This window comes from Ruditapes philippinarum, unplaced genomic scaffold, assembly GCF_026571515.1.
Source record: "Ruditapes philippinarum isolate M1 unplaced genomic scaffold, ASM2657151v2 ctg2220_1_1_1_1, whole genome shotgun sequence".
NCBI classification, from domain to species: domain Eukaryota; kingdom Metazoa; phylum Mollusca; class Bivalvia; order Venerida; family Veneridae; genus Ruditapes; species Ruditapes philippinarum.
The window spans coordinates 14,099-37,414 of NW_026852925.1; the positions used below are offsets into that span (position 1 = coordinate 14,099).

The 23,316-nt window shown below is 32.2% G+C and overlaps 1 protein-coding gene across 3 annotated transcripts; it reads right to left on the reverse strand.

Annotated features, from left to right (window-relative positions):
* Positions 1 to 3,052: 3,052 nt before the first annotated feature.
* On the reverse strand, positions 3,053 to 22,122 carry LOC132728310 (uncharacterized). Of its 3 annotated transcripts, none has more exons than XM_060713963.1 (3): positions 21,964 to 22,122; positions 13,254 to 14,137; positions 3,053 to 7,829 (listed from the first exon to the last, which is right to left on the reverse strand). In XM_060713963.1, the coding sequence occupies exons 2-3, from the start codon at positions 13,846 to 13,848 to the stop codon at positions 7,282 to 7,284; spliced, it is 1,143 nt and encodes a 380-aa protein (XP_060569946.1). In that variant the 5' UTR covers positions 13,849 to 14,137; positions 21,964 to 22,122; the 3' UTR covers positions 3,053 to 7,281. The 3 variants fall into 3 exon arrangements, with proteins under 3 accessions (XP_060569946.1, XP_060569936.1, XP_060569953.1); XM_060713953.1 differs by lacking the exon at positions 21,964 to 22,122 and adding an exon at positions 19,908 to 20,105; XM_060713970.1 differs by lacking the exon at positions 21,964 to 22,122 and adding an exon at positions 16,484 to 16,507.
* Positions 22,123 to 23,316: the final 1,194 nt, after the last annotated feature.

Sequence of the window (23,316 nt, forward strand, 5' to 3'; positions counted from 1 at the left end):
GCCTCCGAAATGCTATCATTTTTATTTGCTGGAAACGTTTTTATTTTTTGGTATATCTTATTACAGTTTTTAAAAAAAATCATTTGCCACATACAATGTATATGAACTAACTGTTACATTATGCTACCTTTACGACAAATTACTGCACGTGCAGGGCTACTTTCTTTAGTTATTTAACATCTAACACGCTCTTAATCCATTATTAAACATTATTTAACACCTGTTTGTCAATTTTAAAAAATTTAAAAAAAATGTGGATTTCTGAGGATTTATTTGACTTTAAGTCTATATATGATAAATAACAGCTTAACATTTCAAGTCATGTTGTTTTTTGTAACACCAGACAATAATTTCAATAAAAAAACAATCTTATTACGTATTATCTTATTTATATAACCAAAAATTTCATAATATTAGATTAAATGACAAAATATAGAGGCTATTTACAATTTTTTTGTTCCATTAATACACGATTTATTTTTATCAAGTGGTTTGAAAAAAAAACTTCATAAGTGGCGGTAACAATGAAAGAAATATGATAATTATCACACCACAAAATGAAAATAGATCCCATATTTATAAAAAAAAATATCGATTTTTCTGTTTATTATATACATGTTTTTTTCCTCTTATTTGATATGGCATTTGTAAGACTTCCCGCTTTAATTATGTAGGTTCGCTGAATTTAGCAGAAAGTAGAGTGAAAATACGGAAAACACGTAAGACTGCAGTGAAAAGTATTTTTTTAAGTGAAAATACGAAATTGAAAATACGCATGTTACTTCATCAATATACAATGTATGTCACTATTTCATTTATAATCATATACTTAAAGATTTTATATGGGGCTGTATAAAGTAATGTATAACCAGAAATGTATGAATGAACGTGATGTACAAATGCCCCTTCATTTCAGTACCGCTATATTTATTTTTTCTGGTACTCGGGAGTTATAGATTTTAATATCTTTAAATCAAGCCAGAATTGTGGTTATTACCTTTGAATTAGACAATGCAAACTGGTGTTTCTCCCTCATGAAAAGATCACATTCGAAACCAACCACAGGCTTTTAGCTTAACTGAATGAGCTTTGGAAACTTAAGTAAAGTAAAACTTTTTTTTCAATTTCAGCCATTTAGTTTTTCTTAGTCTTAGTTTTTCATTATAGGAGCGGTCCTTTACAATAAGATTGCGCATTTATTTTTGTTATGTATGCAACCTAAGTGGAACATAGAAAGCGACTCTCATGGAATAGCATCCCTGACGATATCCGTAAGAAAGGACTAGAGGACACGGAGGGGGAGGGGGCAACACGGGTAGAGGCAAACAAAGGAGTTCCAATTGGATGGAAAGAGCGACGGAGAGGGCCAATATCACTAAATTTAACTACAAAGTATCTTAAGTTTTAATAAAGTGTTGAAAGTTGCATGTTAGGATAAAGAGCTGTACAGCCAAAGGGTTGGAGGGGGGGGGGGGGGGCAAAAATGGAAAGGGGTAATTAAACATATTCTATATCAATATAAGCAATATAAATAACTTCGTGTAACTTGTTTTTACAAAGTTGTCTGAATAAATATATGTTACGGAAGATGGCGAAAATGGCGAAAATTTGACGATCTATTAATTAATGGACTTATTTAACATACATGTATAAAGTTCTTTCTGATTACCAGGCGATTATTAGTTCATTTCACTTTAAAGAAAAATCAGCGATAATAAAATAATACGCGAATTTAAGAATGTCCAATCATTTTTACACGTATGATCTAGCTGCTTGTTAATTCCTACTTTGTTACGATTACATTTACGCGGATATCATATTAGTTACATTAGTGTGCAAATCTCTTTGTTTTAAATAAGTTCAAAATATAAAACTTGTAGAGAATGGAACACGAATAAAACACGCACAATGAACGCACCCTGTTGACTCCCAAATCGTCAACTTGCCAAGATATTACATTTTCCCACTGCTATAGTGTATTACAATACAAAGCGATTAGAGGCGGGGAATTTACCGTCATATACATGTAGTGTAGAGTGACGTATACGATCTATAAGGCAATTTAGAAATAAAAGGAACAAATCACCTCTAATCTAGATCGTATTGATTTAAAACGGAGCTTTAGTTTGAAAAGACTATATTGCATTTTGACATTGACCTAAATAACGTCTGACACAAAGCCCGCAATTGTTTCATTGAAACAAAAGACATATCGGCTGATATTTCATGTATATAATTATCATACATTTTACATAATGGTCGATTCTTTGAGTACGAATACACCCTAGATTTTACTTGACCCCCCCCCAAATAACGTAATAAATAAAATGAAGAAAAAAAACAAAAAAAAAAGCAAAAAACAAAAAAAAACTATAATGTGATTAAGCAATACTATTAGATAAAATGGTCGTCTGTAGCGTTCTTAGTTTGATTAAAATAGATGGTAGTCATTTTGAAAAAAGACATTTTTCATGACTCGGTCAGAATCTACGATATTTTCCCTTTGCTAGTAATGGCCTTTAATCAACGTCAACTCAAAATGGCTGCATGACACGGAGCATTCCTAGTTACATAATCGAAGGATGGCAGACTCGAACGAAAAATAACTACCACAGAATGTCTCTTGGTTGTTCAGATATTTGACGGATGCCCATAAAATCCTCACATTAAGGTCGAAAATTCTTAATCTGACAGTAAAGGTAAGATAGCATCTTCCAGTCACAAAAATAACAACGGACAGAGGCATTCGAGAAAACACACACCCAGCATGACACAGAATAACCACGTCTTCTTGTTCTAGAAAGGTAATATCTATCTTGCATTCAACGTATGTACTCGTAGTATGCCAGAACGAAACATATTGAGGTTGTTATTTTTTACTTTGGTAACTGCTTTAATATAACTCGTTTTAAGACCTGGCGCCTATTTTAAGTCCTTTTCCAAAGTATGACGGAAATGGCCGAAGTGTCCCGATTGATAAGCGAGTGCTTTCTTCACAGATCGGGAGGTCAGGATGATAAACAATAGATATCTGCACATATTTGAGCATATTTTATTATCAATACAGATTGTCTGACGTTTGCAATATGTTTCAACAATATTTTTTATTAACAAATGTGTAACAAAAGTACAAAATAAATAGATTTATAAAACATTTTTATCACAGCTATATATATTCACCAACAAAGAAAAAAGATATTATCACTTGGTCTATTTGAAAATGTTAAAAATACATTTTTTTGTTATAAGTTTCGAGAAAAAAAATTATGCAAAAAAAAAAAAATGCTTCAGCTAAACATTGTAAGTATACAAAAAAGTCATCGAACATTTTCTGTTGTTTCATTTCTCAAAACATAACAATTTAATAATACATTTATTGAAGTTTATTAATGTAGTTCTAATTTGATAATTTCAACACATTTTGATATTTAACAGTAACAACATATTACAGGAAATCGTATCAAATAGCTATGGTCACATGTAACTGACGTCATATGTATTGCGTGTAAATAAAAAGAAAATAACAAAAGTCACGTGCCAGCAAGTGACCTCCCATTCTAACATTCATCCAACACATACACAATAGAATACCATATCACATCTTAATTGTACTTCCGGTGCTTTCAATTTCCGTCATCAATATCGCAATATTGAAAGCAATGACGTCATATTCAATCAACGAACCAATCAAGAATGACGTCACTTTTGGACTTGAAAGACTTTACCAATCTAAACATTCGACAATAATTTAAAATGCTATTTACAATTTTACACTTTAATAACAAATATTTACTTATGATAAAATATAACACCTCAATGACAAAAATATTTCAATGTAGTATTATGCAATACATAATTATAATTATACACACTTATACACAAATATACACAAGAAGGTCTGACAAAAAAACCCTATCAAAACTGCAAAGTAATTTTTGATAACAAGAAGCATGCTGATGAAAACTAGCCTTCAGAAAAAAAAGTTATTAATAGTTTTAACTACTGTTGACATTTTGACTAGCAGAATACATGTTGTACAAGTATGTCCAAAAACGATATTGGCACGTCGAATAATCATAATCTGATCTAAATAAATAGATACATGTTTTGTTAAAAGGTATATCGCCATTCGTGACCTCGAATAGATCCTGTCACTTCCGTCATTTACCGTACCTAAAATATAGTTTAAAAGCGCCTACTGACCATGATCTTTTATTTTTTACTCCTGGTCATACGAATGCAGTTTTTATCTTAAAAGGTAAGGAAATTGATGGAACATCCCGAATTATTCCGAATTTGCCACGAATGGAATACCTTCATGTTAGTAGGATATTTTATTTGTTATTAAGTAAGGAATAAATTTAGCCATCTAAGGAAAAGTAAAGAATACGTATTTTCTTATATAACATAGCTATGTAGACACCTGATAAGAACATACCCGCTGTTTGAACAAAATTATATCACAAGCAAGAAAACCCTATGATAAAATGAGATGTGCGGTAATGTAAAATACAGAATGTCAACGTCAAAATAGAACTTAATCAAGGAGATCCGATTAACTTTATAACTAAATATAAATTTCAAAACCAATTTATTCTAAAAACTGTTTTCTTTCAATATCACTCGACCATTGTGCATTATTCAATAAAAAAATTCAATAAAATCATTATTTCAAGTGTGTTTCAAATTAGTGTCAACGTGTTTGCCAAGTTAAAAGAAAAAAAATGATATTAAATATTTTTGCCAAACGATTTCCATTAATTAAGTATTCATAACTTGTATGTAACAGGTATAACTAAGGAACACATAGGTAAATTATATTTGTTAACAAAGTTAAACTTTCTCCTGTCCTCTGGGATATTAAGAAGTTAAAATACGTTTGTCTAAATCTACAAAAGGAAATTAGCTTCTACCAGTTGTCTACCTGTATTCCATCAAAATATTACATCTATACATGTATATTATAAATAACATTTAACAAGTCAGTTATACAAACGTAAATACATATATATACATAAGCATGCGTAGCGTACACATGCAAAAAATGCCATTTCTTATAAAAAACGTTTTAAAATTTTAAACAGTGGTAACGTTTTTATTTAAGTCACAAGCAACCCTTCGTCGACTTTATGGATTTCAAATGATAAATTTTATAAATGTTTAATAAGCTAAATTTCCTTTATTTATCGACTTCAACGAGTTCAAATGCTCTTAATGTTGGAATTATTAAATGTATCTCAACGGTTCCTTTAGTTTTTCTTCTTTCCAGAAAGAAAGAAGAATTTCTGGAAAGTATAACAGACAAAATATAAAAGGGTAAACTGCTATCGGAAGTGACCGAAAATGCACGTTAGTTTGCCCTTTTTATACCCAAACATTTTGATATCACCATCGCTCTTCTATCTCGGTATTTGTGCCTTACTTCTCAGATTACCCCAAAGTTCGTATGTCCTTGCCGTGCTTTTACCTTTTGTCTAAATAATTATTACGAAAGGTCGAGCTATAAATAGAACATACAGGTAATTTATACCTCATTAGGCCGAAAATTACCGTTAGTTGAAAAGAAAGTTTGTTCCGCGCAATTGCATTCTTTTTTCAAATTCGATACTCCGTGTTACGTTGTGTCAATCCTATCTCTATTGACCTTAGCTATAGACAAATATTTGGACACTTTTAAAAAATGAATTTAAAAAGATTTTTTGCGGCAAGGACGGTTTTGCCAATGTGTAATTTAAGAACAAAAGCAAATTGCCAGACAGCTGTCATGATTGAAGTTTTTAATGCATAAAATTAAGACTTTACAATCGTGTCCTAAATTTAACGCAGACTGAAATTTAAACGTTTTAATCATCCACTAAAAAGGTGAAAAAAAAAATGTTTAAACAAATAAATGTAGTTTTTAGACTTAGAGAAAAAATCTTAACTAATTAATCATTCATCCACTAGCTCAAATGATAAATTAGTTATTTGAATAAGGTAATCACTAAAGTTTTTCAGAAGAAAAAAAATATTGTGTTTAAATAATTCTACATCGAAGCAAGAAAAAGAATAATGTTAAAAGGTAAGACAATTTCGTTGAGAGCATGCAGTTTTAAAGAGTAACCAAAGGCATATGTGTACCGAAAGGATAAAAATTTGTATTGCGTTTAAAAAAAGAAATTCGACTTCGAATTAAATACATTGTATTATCCATGACGAAGCGTTCTTTTAACATTTCGTATATCTATCTGATCTCAATTTTGTCCTCGTGGGGGCACGCCACAATCACCCCATGTTTCATAATGGTATAAAAGTCAATGCTCTAAAATATGTTAAAATTTTAACAGTAATTCTGTCAATATTTTGTATCTATTGTATATAGGTAACATATCACTTATGAATGAAACCTCTGGCGAGAGAATCGCCTAGAACAAATATACTGAGCCCTTATGTCAACAAAAATATGTTCAAACCTTATAGAAGTGACCGACAACTGTGAACTTACGTTCGGACCAAGAGTCATGTGGCTGACCTTATATATTGACACACTTTCCTTTCATCTAACGGCACTTAAAATTTCTTACAATCTATCTATAGCATATCAAAAGTATGTAAAATATGTCCATACAAAAAAGGCGAAATGTGACTGTAATACCCGAAACGACAATCAATTAGAAATAGTGTCTATGAATTATACAGATATGTTACATTATTAAATGCCATATAATTATAGATATGTCTGAAATAAATAGATACCACGTAACTTCAATTTGCAGATATGATACTGTCATTGTTCTACATAATTTATATTTTATTTTGTTAACAACTTAATCGATTAAAATCAAATCTTTGATTTTTACTGAATCATAAATAGGAATTAAGTAAGAGTATGTGAATTGTATATTCTTAAAATGTGGCCCTTTTCGAGTTCAGCTGCTAAGACAATCATTAACGAGCATGTCATTTCAAAAATATTTTGAAGTCTAATGAAACATTTCTAAAGGCACTTAAAGCCAATTTTTAAAACTAGCCCCAAGATCGATGTGGTGTCCAAGAGTATTGGGAAAAAAGGAGAATTCTAAACATTTGTACTGGATAGAAAATATTCAATCAAAACATTAAAAGGTTGCCTATAACACAAGCGAGTTTCATCTCGTACACCAGTTTGAAATCACTGCCCTATGCGACAGATGATCACGTGCAGTAGTTAGGAATCGACGCCTGTCCAAATTTTTAGTGACGTAGACTGACGTCATGTCCGACGTAATAAATTAAACACTACAGTTATGAACCACTTAAATGTCATGAATCACCATCGTACACGATTCGTATTGCTGTATCCCTTTGCGGAGGCTCGTCCGTATGCTCAATGAGTTGTTCTTCGGGCGGCTCCGCCACGTCACTGACACCAATAATCCATTCTATTACGCGTTGGTCTTTTTCACCATCACTGTCTGAATCTACGAATGTTTCGTCATCTTCATTACGTCGCTCGTCCCTTATATTTAAAACGTTAGAAGATGCATAGTGACGCATGCCGTTTAGTCTGAACTTTTGCGACGTTGTTTTATTGTTTTGACTATTTTTAGCATTTTTCCTGCTGTCAGTTAAACTCTTGTCGGAGCCATTTCTCGGCAAGTCAACGATACCGTCAATGCTACGTCGTCTTGGCGCAATTTGCGCTTCACTCCGGCTCTTCGGAATGGTTCTCGGTGTTGACACAGTCTCCTTAAGACTGTATTTCGATTTTTGGCGCGCTAGGCCTCCGCCCACGGAGGTGCAACGTTGAGTGACTGCTGTACTTGAGCCACTGTTTCTCATGGCAACGCCGTCTTCTTTTATGCCAGACACTGAAGAAATAAAGTGAATATATATCAAATCAGTATTCGGTGATGCTAAAAATAAAAACAACGTTTTGCTTGCATGTAAAAAGTATGCGACTGAAAAGTTCACATTAACAATTCATAGTGGTCACAACAAACAATTGCACGTGTACATATATATGTCCAGTTAATTTCTTGCTATCAAATGTTGTTATAATACCATTTGACTGTATGTGTGTTTGGTGCGTGCGCACATTCGTGTGCGTGTCTTTGGTCAAATCATATTAATACTTCATGAAAGTCATAAATAATCATTCTTTACAAACCAGAAACTATGGAAGAATGTTTATGTAAAAAATACGGCTTTTAGGGGTTTTTGTTTATCAGACTTGATTTTCTTTAATGATTAGGATATGGACTAAAAATTACTCGTACATACACGTTTAAGGAAAGAATAATGATTTAAAAAACTAAATAAATAAAAACAACAACAGTTTTATATTTAATGCGCATTTGCGGCCTTTAATTATCTTTCGATGAAAAACTCTTTTTTTTATTTCTAAAACTGTTCGTACATGTACGTTTAAAAAGAAGCACGGCTTGCTCGGGATATTGATTATCGCTAAACCCTAATTGGCAACTATTGTTAAACTTATAACAGACATATTATACCAGTAGAAACAAATGCGATTATAGACTTAACAATCCCTTCAAGTGAACAATCATAAAATATTTAAGCTTATCATGGAAATGGGTCGTGCCACTAAACCGAAAACCCATTGATTTCATACTGTATTAACCCATATAGCTTAAAGCTAACCTATAAAATGTTAAAAGTGATCCATTAGCATACATATGTCTTAACAAAAGTCTTATTAATGAATTATGCTGGTAAAAGTAACGAATAAAGTTGTTATGAAAAGAACAAGGAAGAATAAACTATGATTTATTCGGCTTTTCAATTCAATTTTAAAAGTACAATGTATATATTTTTCGGAGTCTTAAAATGACGAATCATATACATGTATCCTTATTTAAATACAAATATGGTTAAGGAGGAAATGTTTATATTTAAAACCATCTTTTAACATAAATTAAAAAAAAAACTTACTACATTTGTTAATGTGAATGTGTGAGCGATACACATAATATATATATATTAAAACATACCTGAAATAATTGATAATCACTTTAAATAACTTAATCCTTCTTTTTGATTATAATCCAACTTTTAATTAGTTCTTTTTATTCACTATTGGAGTCCAAGCAAAGTTCGTTTAAAATTATGTGATTTTTTTAAAGTCATCTTACAATATATAAGTTCAAGTCATCAAAAAAACACTAAAAATAGGTATTGTAATCAAACTTTTCTTTTTTTATCTATAAAAGATTCACTGTTCCGCGAAATGACACTTAAAGAAGAGAAGACAGTTTACATTTTCGGCTTGTTAAGTTTTTTTTGCCTAATTAGTTGTACGAGTAATCGGACGAGCACGTTTGACCTAGTGATTTCAAAAGATTTTGAAAAGACACCGTTTAACAAATAAGAACAATTAATGACATTGACATTGGTATATTATTAATGCTGAAAATGTATACGAACATTCGCAAACCACGTGACTGTTTTACTTAAATGTATAATTGCCAAACGTACAGACTGTTTCACATTAAAGAATAATGGCCAACAATCAAGTTACACAGCTGAAATATTTAACTGTTTATATCCATTTATAACTTCATAAGTAAATGTACATGATTAATTTTTAATTGAGCCGCGTCACGAAAAAAACCAACATAATGGGTTTGCGACCAGCATGGATCCAGACCAGCCTGCGCATCCGCGCAGTCTAATCAGGATCCAGACCAGCCTGCGCATCCGCGCAGTCTAATCAGGATCCATGCTGTCCCTACTTGTTATAGGGATTTGTAAGCGAACAGAAAACACTCAATTTATATCACATTGGACTTTTATAACAAAAATTAAAATCCGTGGTTTAACTAAATATAAAACTCTTTTTTTTTCTTTTTATTTTTAACAATTGTTTGGTGAATGACTTGATAAAGTGTTCGATGTCAGGAGTGAGAAAACAATTGAGACATTAAATAATAAACATTAATTTCTAAAAGCCGTCACTTCGCTCACTTTAACATGTCAAATGGTTTAAAATATTAATGAGTTTCTATAAGTGAATAGGTCTACTGTTTCCACTTTAATAAATAAGTGTTAAATGAACACTTATTCTCCTGAAGTCATTGTATATTTAACTGTTCGAGTTATTTTGGAATTCTGAACCTTGCGAAACTTCGACAACATTCGTCACTTTCCGTACAATATATTTTTCAATTACCCCTATAGGTGACAAGATCTCATATCTCTCCCGATCACACAGACGCTTAAAGTGACGAAATATGCCGATTGGTGGATGGGATGTAATAATTTGTTTTCTTTGCATTCATTACTTGTTTAGCTTGTAGATTATCTTTAGAACATGTATTTTGACAATTTCAAGAAGTGTCCTAAAATCTACCATTATATAAAAGTACAAAAGGTGTATATCATTTTGTGTCATCAATTCAGAGTTAATTAAGGTAGAAAAAAATACACACAGACGACAAAGAAGCCGTATACATTTTACATCGTTCTATATTCACCATTGACAGAAATTAAAAAAGAATGATATTCATAATCGTATATCAGTCCACATGTTTTATTTCTTTTTTAGGATTTACCTATATATAGAACTTTTTTTAGTTTTGTTTACAGACAAACAGTCAGACAGTGCAGACCAATTTATATATAGAAATACAAAAAAAAAAATGCATAATATATTACATAGACGTAATTAAAATTTATGATGTCATTGTAATTGCCGTCTGCGACTTGTAAACGACGAGTTTCACAATAACGTCCCTAATATATGACGTAGTTTTTTGTAACAATCTTTTATGCTTCACCCGTATATGTAGATAAACATTTACATTACATTCTTATTTGTTATAGAATATTGGCGCAAAATCTAAATAAATATACAGGGTAATAATATTTACAGACACTTTGGCCTTTTTTGTCAGACAATAACACTTTCAGAGGTAAATTGGTAAAGTGACCACTCGGACAAATAAACCATGTAATATTATTGAGGTCGGATATTAAAGGTATACATAAACTATTTGATACGAATCAAAGACCAATGCAGTTTGATTTAATAGGGTCCATTTACATTCTTTTCGGTACAGTTAATTATGTTATTAAAGCAGCACGCTTCCAGATTTATCATAATTTTCATGAAAATTTTGAAAATGTATTTAAAGGTAAAATATTGTGAAATGAACAAAGAAAGTACTTGACACATCATAATCGGCACTTTTAAAAGTCCACGTAAATTACCAAAAAGAGGTCAAAATATGCATACATAACCCCAATTGCGTTAGTAACACAGTAGATATATGGTGATAAATATTACAAAATACAAAATTAAATTGCACTGAAAATATAAATTATGACTTAAATCTTTAATTTGTTTACATTTCTCAAAGTTTTATCATGGTTTTTCCAAGTTTAATTTTCTTGAAATATTTTGGGTTATCTGGAGGCATGCACCTTTAAAGTGGCCTTCAACTTTTATTTTTTGTTGGCAAAACAAATCTGTGCTGTTTCAAACTAAGTATTTCAGTAATTTTATCATGAAAATGTGCATCATATTACTGTGAACAGCGTCCCAAAAGCTATTAAAAATGCGTCAGTGACGTTCGTTACTAAAAATAGATCGGGAAAATACAGAGAGCCGACCTGTAGCTTAGATGTTATTGTTTACGTATTTAATGGTCGGTAAATATAATTTTCCACCTTTATTCTTTTGATTTGACAATTATATGAAACTATTTATCTAAAAGTATCATATCTAACTTTAGAAAAGCTGAAGGCAGCTTTAAATATATGATGTTCTGCTTGGTGGAAACAAATAATTATTTCATTTAAAGGCCCTTTATTATACATCATAACTTTGTGTACTTTAGGGATAATGAAATTTTCGAGACAAATATATACAAGGCGTTAACATAACACATCTAAGTCGCCGTTATTCTATCAAAATGAATTTTGTAAAAATGTAATATTTAAAATACCTCTTATTTATGGCTCGAGTTTATGTAAACTTACACTACTTCTGAAGTTATTTGCACTCAAAATATTTCATGAAAAAAGAAAATGTTTGAGCAGAGGCCATATCCCTTATATATCCTGATATACTGTATATGATTTAAATACTTCATATTAATTTTATATTCATTTTCAAACATGTAATAATTTCAAGCGTCTGTGATATATGGAGCAATATACACTGACCCTTGTTACCCGTCACATTAACAATCTAAGTGCGGTATGAGAAAAACCCCATCTAAAATACTTAAACGTGAATTTATTTGTTTCTCATATCTTTTATCGCATATCACTCGAAGCAGACGACCATCAAACACTGTTGACTGATAGGGTTTACTCTTTGTAGTGGTTGCTCATTGCAGGGGGGTAAAGTAGTCGAAATGTACAATTTTCTCCAGATAATGTAGTTTGCTATTAAAAATATGAGCCGCGTCACGACAAAACCAACATAGTGCGTTTGCGACCAGCATGGATCCAGACCAGCTTGCGCATCCTCGCAGTCTGATCAGGACCCATGCTATTTGTTATTAGTTTCTCTTCTTGTAATATAATTGGTAATCGAACAGCATGGATCCTGATGAGACTGTGCGGATGCGCAGGCTGGTCTGGGTCCATGCTGGTCGCAAACGTACTATGTTTGTGGCCGATATATGTTTTTAATGTTAAAAGAAATTCAAAATGCGTGAAACCTTTTCTTTCAGACATTTACAAATTAATTTATTAAAATTGAATTTGAAATAAACTTAAATTGTCATATAGTTAAAAAGAAAAACGAAAACAAAAAAAAACAAAAAAACGCTCTTTACAGACTTTATGTATATTATATATATAAGATTTGAAATAAAGTTATAAATAAAGTTAAAATAAGCTAGCTAAACTTTAAACGTCGCGGTAATATTAAACACAAAGCACAAAGCACAAAACGATTCCCTATGCATGCTGCTATTTTTTGTTGTTTTTGTTTCCAAATAGGTAACTATTCTTGTTTCTTAGATAAAAAATATTCTTGTTTTCTTGTTTTCGTAGATAAAAAATGAACAAAACTATAAAACTATTTAACTGTAAGGTCATTGTCAGCCCCAAATCATATTATGATATTAAATTTCAGTTGGACAAAAAATAATAAATACATCAATACTCTACAAAGAACTATTACCCTCGTTCATTATATCATTTTATTTCTTGCTTTTGTAGACTATGAGCACACACTCTTTAAGCTCTCGCTAAGACTATGCAGTTTGTTGCTATGTTCAAATATTGACATTATTTATGTAGTGATTGAAAAAGCATACCTTGCTGTATATTTTTTGTGAAATCTGCCGTTAAAACCTGTTTGCTTGTTCGTCTGTCCGTCCCTGCTGAAAGGACCCTTCCCTTACTTTTCTGACTAGATGACGACGAAGTCCTACTCTGAGAATTAAGTTTGTACCCGTTCACGGATGAGTCACTATGGATACTTTTTCTTCCAGTTTTTAATGTCAAATTATGAAATGTGTTACTTCTCGGTGTAATTAGTCCGTTACTAACTAGGGTTGAAGTTTTTCCAGTATTTGCTATTGGGGGCAGCTCTGGTGCGCTCATTCTCCGCCGGCTGAGATCGTAAAGATCCCGTGGACCTTCTGCTGCATTTTCATCGAAATCAGTAATGTTACTTTTTAATCCATTAGCTAATTTTGATTTATGTATATCCTTCAGTTTGAGTGTATCCTTTGCCGGTATAGTAAATTTAACCGTCCTGTTATACCGCTGCGATACTAGTCCGTTATTGGTGAGTCGTTTACCATACGGGCTATCGATACTGTCTGAAGACACCGAATAAACCTCGAAAGCAGACGAATCCATATTAGTTGGATTATCACTCGTGCGCATGCGCGAAGGTCTTTTCATAATGCCGATTATACAGGCCGCTATAGATTATTTGATCTCTATTATATTTCATATAAAGATGTATTTAGTGCTCTGTTTGTATTGTATTCTCCAATTTTGCGCTTTTGTGTCTAAATTATATCCTTTTAAAAGATCTTATATTTACATAATATTCCTTGCTTTTGTAGACCGGAGTGTATATTTTAGGATGACGTCACTACCATGAGATGAACGAGTGATTGTTCGGAAGCCTTTCAGAAACATCGATCTTTTACCTATGATTGGTTCTCTATTGACTGTTAATTTCAACCTGTAAAACAAATATAAATAGACTTTGTAAACAAAAATATCGACTACATTCCAACTTTATCATCAGGTCAGAAGCATTCCGTCTTGATATATTGAAGAGCTGGTTCAAATCTAGGCCTGTACCCGATTGACTCTCATGCATGTATTTATACGCCCGATAAGAATAAGTAATTAATTTGTTTTATCTTAAATTGGCCGATACAGTCTAAATAAAGTCCTCGTCAGATGGCCTTCGTGTATAAAATAACCTTCTGTTTGCATATGCTTAAAAGGTGATATTTTATAGAAGTGTTGCATTATCGCCAATTTTACCGTTATAAAATACGCGTTGAAGCAATTGCTAAAGCGATTCTCGCGAAAATTTAATGTTATAGCTCCCTAGTCAACATACTTAGGTGAAACTTAAATTCCAGGCACCATCATAAGGTGGGACAAGCCCTCCAGATAACATCATAAGGTGGGAATAACCCTCCAGAAAACATAATTAGGTGGGACAAGCCCTCCAAAACAATATCATAAGATGAGACTAGCCCTCCAGAGAACATAATAAAGTGGGACTAGCCCTCCAGACAACATAATAAGGTGGGACTAGCCCTCCAGACAACATGATAAGGTGGGGCTAGCCCTCAAGACATCATCATTTGGCGGGACAAGCCCTCCAGTCAACATTAATTTTGTATGCGAGATCTTATCATCAAGACATCATAATGAAGCGAATTTAAACTCTTTACAAGACTTCTTTGACGATTTGAAAATTTTATTCTTGATCTTTAAAAACAGTATCTATTAATAAGTATCTATTAGGATTGTAGTTGTGGCAAGAAAAGAATTCGTCATAGAGCTAACCACATGTAAGTTGCTAAAAAAATCTATTCAGATATTAAACTTGTTACAACCAGGTATTTATCTCTATCTGCTTTTCCCTGATATATTTTTCAAATAATTTGATTGGATGATTTTCAAACTGAATACTTGACCCTGACGAACGTTTCCGGATAACCATAAAATGCGGAAATGATATATTTTACGGAAAGCGAAAACTACAAACAAAACCCGGAAAGTTGGTTTTATTTAATATTTTGACCTAGTATAGCATTTGGGTTGTTCAAACACCAGGTACAATCATCAATAGACACGACGTCATGTAGTTAGTCACTGTCTATTCTTGCTTCGTACTAGACACAAATGAATGATAATTTACAGTAATTACTTCTTTTAAAGAAAGAGCAAACATAATTAAAGTACGATGGTGTCAGAAAGTGCTTTAACCAATAATTTAAGAATGGTATACTAGCAGAGTAAAATGTTTCGTTCTTTTTACCAAAAGTGAAAGTAAAAAGTTTGTGTAATCTAATTATGTTTACAAATATAACAACTGGTCATGATATTCTAATTACAGAATGTTCTATCAATATATTATTATGATATATATTTGAATAAATAATGTTTCGGACAGAGTTGCCGGAAATGACGTAATAGCATTACCTTACCACATCTTTCAAATATATGTTATATATTAACCATGGCTACAAGATAAATAGAATATATATATCACCCATTTTCACCTGACGAGGTCAGTATTGTAGTTGACCACAAATATTCCAGTATAAACAAAAACTGTTCAAGTGGTCAAGATTGTTTACATTTTGAATTAGATATTATTTAATTATATAACCAACATTCACTGAAGTCGTGGACTGAAGTATCAATGTCCTTAAACTCGTTATAATAATATTTTCTCTTCCCCCCTGCTCGGTCTAAGCGTACTTTTACAGTTTTACATTACAAAAATACAAACTGTTTAAGCTTGATAAGAGTTAATCAGAACATAAAACCAAAACACCTGAAATATCGATGTTCTTTCATTAAAATTATATCAGACGCTCTTCCTTCTGCCCCGCTGGGTCCAGTAATAAGTTTCTGTAGCCTACAACCCCACCCAACCCACCCCTCCCTTCAAACACGTTTTTAAATACTATGTACATATAGAAAAGATTTCCGATGAAATTCTGATCTTTGGATTTTTGTAAGGATAACATTTGAGATTAAAGTCTAATCTAATTATACCCCAGTGTTCTTTTAGAAGCTTTTTGAGCTAAACGTAATACTGCATTTTTGTTCCAAAACAAAAATATAACGCTTTTATCTGTTTGCAAAGAAGCATAAATTCTATTCAAATATATAATAAAAAGAAAGACTCTTTATATACACTTTTATAATAAATTGCCCATTAAAATTATTATAGATTCTAAAACTTGTCAAATATTATCTCACAGACACTTTAAGAGACAGATTGTGTCTTCTAGGAAACAAAAAATACTTTCTTCCCGAATAAAGATTTACATACCTTCAACAAATAATTTCCTCTTTTTTTACCAGAATCTATTAAGATTCTAAACTGTGTAACACTGTGTTTACCAAAGACACACCAAAACACCACAATAACAACATGAAACAACAACAAAAAACAACAACAGGTGTGTTATAATATAAGTTCCCACAAAGTTTTAACGAAATAAAAACTCTCACAAGTTCACTTGATTCGTCACAATTTCACAATATAAAAAATCAGACCATTATAATATAGCCATATAAATTAGATACAAATTTAGTTAAAGTTATCAGCGAGGTCTTCCAGTATTCGGTCTACTTTATAACAAAAATAAATTTATGTTTTTATGACATTAAAATTACCCTTCAGTCACAGGCAATTATGGTACGAATCTCTTTATATATATTTTTTTCTATATGTGCAACCTTTTCATTCCCAAGGTTTCATAATTTTTCTGACCTTGCACTTGATCTTAAACAATTTATAGAAAAAAAAGAAAAAAAATCCTACTCAGAAAGAAAATGTACGCTCGCTGTATGTAATTAAAATTCGTTTAAGATACTTTATTGAAATTAAGACAACCCCGAATTATAAAGCCTATCTCTATCTACTTGTAATTATGATCGAATCAAAAAGTGTCGGTTTTCAATGTTTTGTAGAGACTATAGACATTCATACACCTTCCAACAACACAAAGATTTCAAAATCAATGTATCTGATATCCTTATTATGCCATATAATCCACCCGTGTCATCTAAAAAATAAATAAATTATCATGCCATGTCATCTAAAAAAATGAGGAAAAATAACGATACTTAATTAATTATCTGTCAGGGTGTCTTAAATTCTCCGGTGTGCTTTTACAGATAAAACACCCCGCTTAATTTCTCAATTATATGCTGAAATTAAAGTAATTTTTTTATCTTATCTAACATTTATTCATTTATTCGTTTATTCGAACTTCTAAACCTGACTTTAATTGATATCAAAATGTCATTAGTAATTCAAACATGCATTTTTTATATATATGGATATAGACATACAAGAATATTTTAGTTGAGAATGAGTGAAAACTTAAGGAAGATAATGTATCATCCCCCCCCCCCCCCCCCCCACAATCACACACACCCCAACCGCCCCTCCATCAACCTAAAATCCCCAACTGCATTATTAAGGAACAGGCAAATATTTTTGTCGTGTCACTCAACTGGTCAACTTTGTGTAATCGGAAATTTTTTATAAACGCTACTTCATTTTTTAATAACGGTAAATATAATATTCTTAAAGTGCATAACAAACTGAAAATCTTTTTTGACACAATTTCAGTAATCCTATATATATATGGTTAATCGTGGATTAAATTAAAATATTAATATTTTAATAAAAGGTTAGACTAACACTTCAATCGCGTTAAATCAATAAACGGGAAAGTCCCGAAATGTGAGTCATACTAAATCGATACTTTTAAAATAAATTCCCGATTGACTCGTTGGCAATATCGTTGTCGTCTATTAAAGCAAATAGTTTAAAGGTTTGCTTGTCTGAAATTGATAGATTTGTCAAAAAATGTTTCAGTTTTTTTATATACTCGCCATCGGTCAATCATTTTGGCGTGCCAATTATTTAAGTTATCATACACGGGACCTCGATTTTAAGTCTAATTCGAAAGACTGTTTTGGTAATTTTAGTTAACCAGTCCGGAATCGAACCCGAAATGTCGAGATTACAAGTCTCATGGTCGCATAAGCGATGGAGCTATTTTCAGAAGCGCGAGAATAAATTTCGCTTAATATAGCAGACGACAAAAATCTATAAGTGCATACGTCTTAAAAACAACGCGCGCGTGTGACATACATGGAACTAATCCAATTTTCTGATAACCGTTACAGATTGAATTTCAACCATAAAATAATGGCCTTACGCCTATATTACGAACCTAGTGCATTTATGTAGGGTAAAATATCGCAATTTTATTTTTTGTTTTTTGCAATACTCGATTTTTTAAATTATTATTATTATTATTATTATTATTATTATTATTATTATTATTATTATCATTTATTATCATTATTATTTACTTCAGTTTCTGTTTTTACTAGTTTTGTTGTTGTTGTTGTTGTTGTTGTGATTTTACTAATAAACAAGATAAGTCATTTGAATAAGATCAATTTTAAGATGCGTACTCTTTCTGTTATTTCGTCACTTCATAACATTAATGTCACGTGATTTTAACATTATGTAATAAATAAAAATCAAAAACCGTTCCCCCACCCACTCTTATACAAAACAAAATACATTGACACAATGTACTATGAGTTTTAAATGTTGATATTTTAATTTAAATGCACCAATAGTGAAATAAAGTTTCTGTTCTGTTAAATAACGGACTTTTGTTCAAAACTTTCACAATTATTAATATTTTACCGTGAAGGTGGTCATTTTAAAGTAAATTTTCTAACCCGGTCTATAAACCACATATCAACTTAAATGATATTTGAACTTAAAGGCTTTTAAGGGAACATATGTTTAAATTAACAGAGTAGTGGTAGTGTTGTTGTTAGTTTTCACTCTGGTACACGGAAGTTCAGCCACCGCATCGTTCCTGGGCAGGCTGTCAAACAGTTTACCAGTACTAGTTAGCTGTCTCACTTTCGCAAGGAACTGAAACACTTCAGTACATACTAGAGTAGAGGTACAGTGCAAATGAAAGTGATCTGCACCGTCCGGGAATTTAACCCCCGGGTCGCCCGATTCACAGTCCAGCGCTCTATCTATTGAGCTAATCGGACGGCTCCGTTTCTAACCACCGTATTCTGCATAAGTTGCGTAGAATTGTTAATAAATATAAAGAAAACCAACTTTATTATGGACAATTAATTCTGTAAATAATTATTTAAACTGTTTTACTGGCTTGTTTTGCCAAACTGTTCCATTCATGTGCTTACAAAATACAATCATTTTTTTAATATGTTGCCGGCAGTTTTCTTAGAACTTTCATCTTAAAGGGAGATAATAACGTCTCTAGAATACTAGAATACGACTAGAAATCGATCGTCTAATTGTTTAAGGAATTGGATAATGTCATAAATTACCAATATAATTATCACGTGTTTCAAATAATCGATGCTCATTACTTAAATTGTGCCCCCTATTTAAATATACACAATTTAAGAATGCTGAAATATAAACTGTTGCTAATTTTAAATGGTACCTTGTTCTTTGATCTTTTTACTTAACGAATGTTGCTTACGAATGTCTTACTTCATTAAAAAAGGTAAAAACAAGACATCTCTATTACACTAAAACATAAGTAAAAATATATAAAACAAAATAACAATTCAAAGTAAAACGTTAATAAAACAGATAAAATGTATTTCGGATAGAAACAAATATAATGACATTAACAGTTTTTTTTTCAAATGTAAATTAAAACTTTTACCTTTAACAAAGTCCTACATTGAAATGGTTCTAATTATTTCGTTTAGTGTCACACAATTCCGAAGCGTATCGAACTGCTTGAGGAGGTCCATTGAATCAGAATATAGCGAAACTTCAGCACGGTTTTGAACGAACGTTAAAACATATGAAGGTAAACATTATTTGATTAAGACTCATTTATCATCTACCCCGGTTGATAACGCACCGCCAACAAACATCTGATTTGGGCTAGATCAAATAGCTTCCGTATAAAAGGCCAAAAGTTTGCCGAGCACTTGAACAAATATCGAAATATACGAGCATGGTTATCAGGGTGGATTTCTGGGTAAATAATCATGAAATCAATCGGTGAAAGAATGAAAAATTATACAAATAACCAGAAGGCTAAATGTTACATGTGAGTTTATCTGTATAAAAAATATATATGGCTTTTTTTGTTGCTAAAAATAGTTTGTACTAAGACGACTTTTCTCACGCAGAGATTATTTATAATAAAGAAAAACAATCTTTGAAACCTTGGTTCAAGCCCATGCCCATTTGCCAAACCACAAGCTGAGACGGTCCTGTTATGATGTTGCATCAAAAATAGGTGTAGCTGTCAATCGCGTAAACTGAAAACGGTGACTTAAAAGAAATACATATACGTCGTAGTGGGCAATCTGGACGTCCATATACTTGTAGGTGGGAGCTTAGTCCATTATAATAATGAGCCGCGCCATGACAAAACCAACATAATGGGTGTGCGACCAGCATGGATCCAGACCAGCCTGCGCACACCCATTATGTTGGTTTTGTCATGGCGTGGCTCATATGATCATTAGGTGTCAACGATTGAAGCTCTCTGGAGAGCTTTACATTACAGGGGCTGTATATTACGTAAGTTGTGTACTACGACGAGGGCTGTATACTATGACCAGAGCTGTATACAACGATCAGGGATATATACTACGACAAGAGCTGTACAGTATACTACGACAAGAGCTGTATACAACGACGGGAGCTGTGAACTACAACAAGAGCTGTATTATTACTACGACGAGAGCTGTGAACTACGACTGGGGTTGAATAATACGACAGGAGCTTTGAAATTAGACCAGAGATGTATACTAAGACAAGAATTGTATTCTACGACCAGAGCTGTATACTACGACCAGAATTGTATACTACGACCGGGGTTGTTTACTACGACCGGAGCTGTATACTACGACCGGAGCTGTATACTACGGACCGGAGCTGTTTACTACGACCAGAATTGTATTCTACGACCAGATCTGTATACTACGACCAGAATTGTATACTACGACCGGGGTTGTTTACTTCGACCGGAGCTGTATACTACGACCGGAGCTGTATACAACGACCGGAGCTGTATACTACGACCGGAGCTGTATACTACGACCGGAGCTGTTTACTACGACCGGAAATGTATACTACGACCAGAGCTGTTTACTACGACCGGAAATGTATAATATGACCGGAGTTGCATGTACTACAACACGAGCTGTATTTTTCGACCATAGCTGTACAATACGACCGCAGCTGTTTATTACGATGTGAAATGTGTACTACAGTTATTTTAAGATATTACGTACAATGAAACCTGGCTAAAAGATATAACGTGTTGATTTATACTTGTAAAAATTTAAACATTTTATTAATATCAAAAACCCGTTATAAAATTACTTTGTTTTAAAATCACCAAGCAGAAAATATATCAGTTGCTATTCAATGGTCATTCTCTAACTTAGTATGGTATATCAATTTTAATTATATAATTATATACATTTATCATAACTCGATAATACATGTAAACAAAAATCTTGATGTTTATTTGATACACTTTTAGTTTATTTTATACAACTAAATACTATCTGAGATAAGATGAGGAAACATGGCCATGCCCCTAGTAGTGTTCGAACCCACAAACGTTTAGTGTTCCTTAACATGGCTAGTCTCTTCGTATATGCCGTAAAATAATTAGCCTGAATCTGGAGGAGCCTTGCTGCTTTAAACACGGACAGCTTTAAAGATAAAATAATGTTTTAACAAGTACTTACCAAGATTAAAAACCATTTACGTCTCTCTGCTATCCAAAATAAATTCATCTAAACTTAAATGAAACAAATTCGACTTCAGGAAAAAACAACTGACATTATATTCATGAAAATAAATTTCTTCTTGCGCTGAAAATGATTAATTGTTTCTAATCGAAAACTGAGAAAACTAGAAATTTCAATTTGAGATTTAATCTTAATATATCAGGAAGGCAGGTGATTTTAAAAGCGGTGATCCGATCCATAGATACAGGAAAATGTTATGATATTACAGACAATTTAATACATACTTTACGATAATTATATCAATAATTTCATTTCTACTTATACCCTTGATTATTGACTATTTGATAACTTTACATTTTTGTATATTTAGCCCGCTTAATACTGTATCTAAGAGGTGTGTAGTGTGCTTTATTCATTTACCGAAATTTTTGGGCTCTATTTTATATTTACATTTGCAGAGAATTACACAAAAAATACCTGGGTTAACAAGTTAACAAAACGGAAAGGCAGTGCTGGTTAATAACACATTAATTCATTATACGCTGTTTTTTCTTTCTAATGATTATTCATGGAAAGAGCCCAGAAGCTTCGGACAATTTAACCATCCTTGTATCAATCATATGTATAATTGTAAAAGAAATCAGTAAATTTAATTGTAAAAAATATTAATAACGATTTTCAATTTTTGTTGTTGTTTGGTATTGTTTTTTTTTCGTCGTTATTTTTTTTATTTTATTTTTGTTTTATTTGTTTGTATGACTATTTCTCTGGTGGGACCTCCTCGTTCCAGAAATTTCAAATTTCAAATATCTCGTCAGCAAGCGTTAAAGGCCCATTATGCCCTAAAACATTATTTTTCTTTGTTTTGTTTTTGGTCCTTTAGGATCATTGATTCAAATTCTTTTAGAGTTTAGGATCGAATGCCATATAGGTCTTTGCTAGAGGGGGCGGGAGATGCTGCACTCTCTGTTATTATACCCACGTGATTTATTTACTATTTAGTCCTCGTTCCAGAAATTTCAAATTTCAAATATCTCGTCAGCAAGCGTTAAAGGCCCATTATGCCCTAAAACATTATTTTTCTTTGTTTTGTTTTTGGTCCTTTAGGATCATTGATTCAAATACTTTTAGAGTTTAGGATCGAATGCCATATAGGTCTTTGCTAGAGGGGGCGGGAGATGCTGCACTCTCTGTTATTATACCCACGTGATTTATTTACTATTTAGCCTTGTGACGTCAGACGGTAACAACCGTGATATCACATGAATACGTTACAACACGGCCCTCATGCGCGTACCGGGTACCAGACTTAAAAGATTAATTACAATGTTTTAGTTATTAAAATTTGAA

What these genes read in the sequence shown, in the direction of transcription:
- LOC132728310 (XM_060713963.1), bottom strand. Translation starts at nt 13,848, where the DNA reads ATGAAAAGACCTTCGCGCATGCGCACGAGTGATAATCCAACTAATATG. An exon ending in CACAAAAAATATACAGCAAG is followed by an intron (nt 7,830 to 13,253) that starts GTATGCTTTTTC and finishes TTATTTCTTCAG; the next exon opens with TGTCTGGCATAAAAGAAGAC.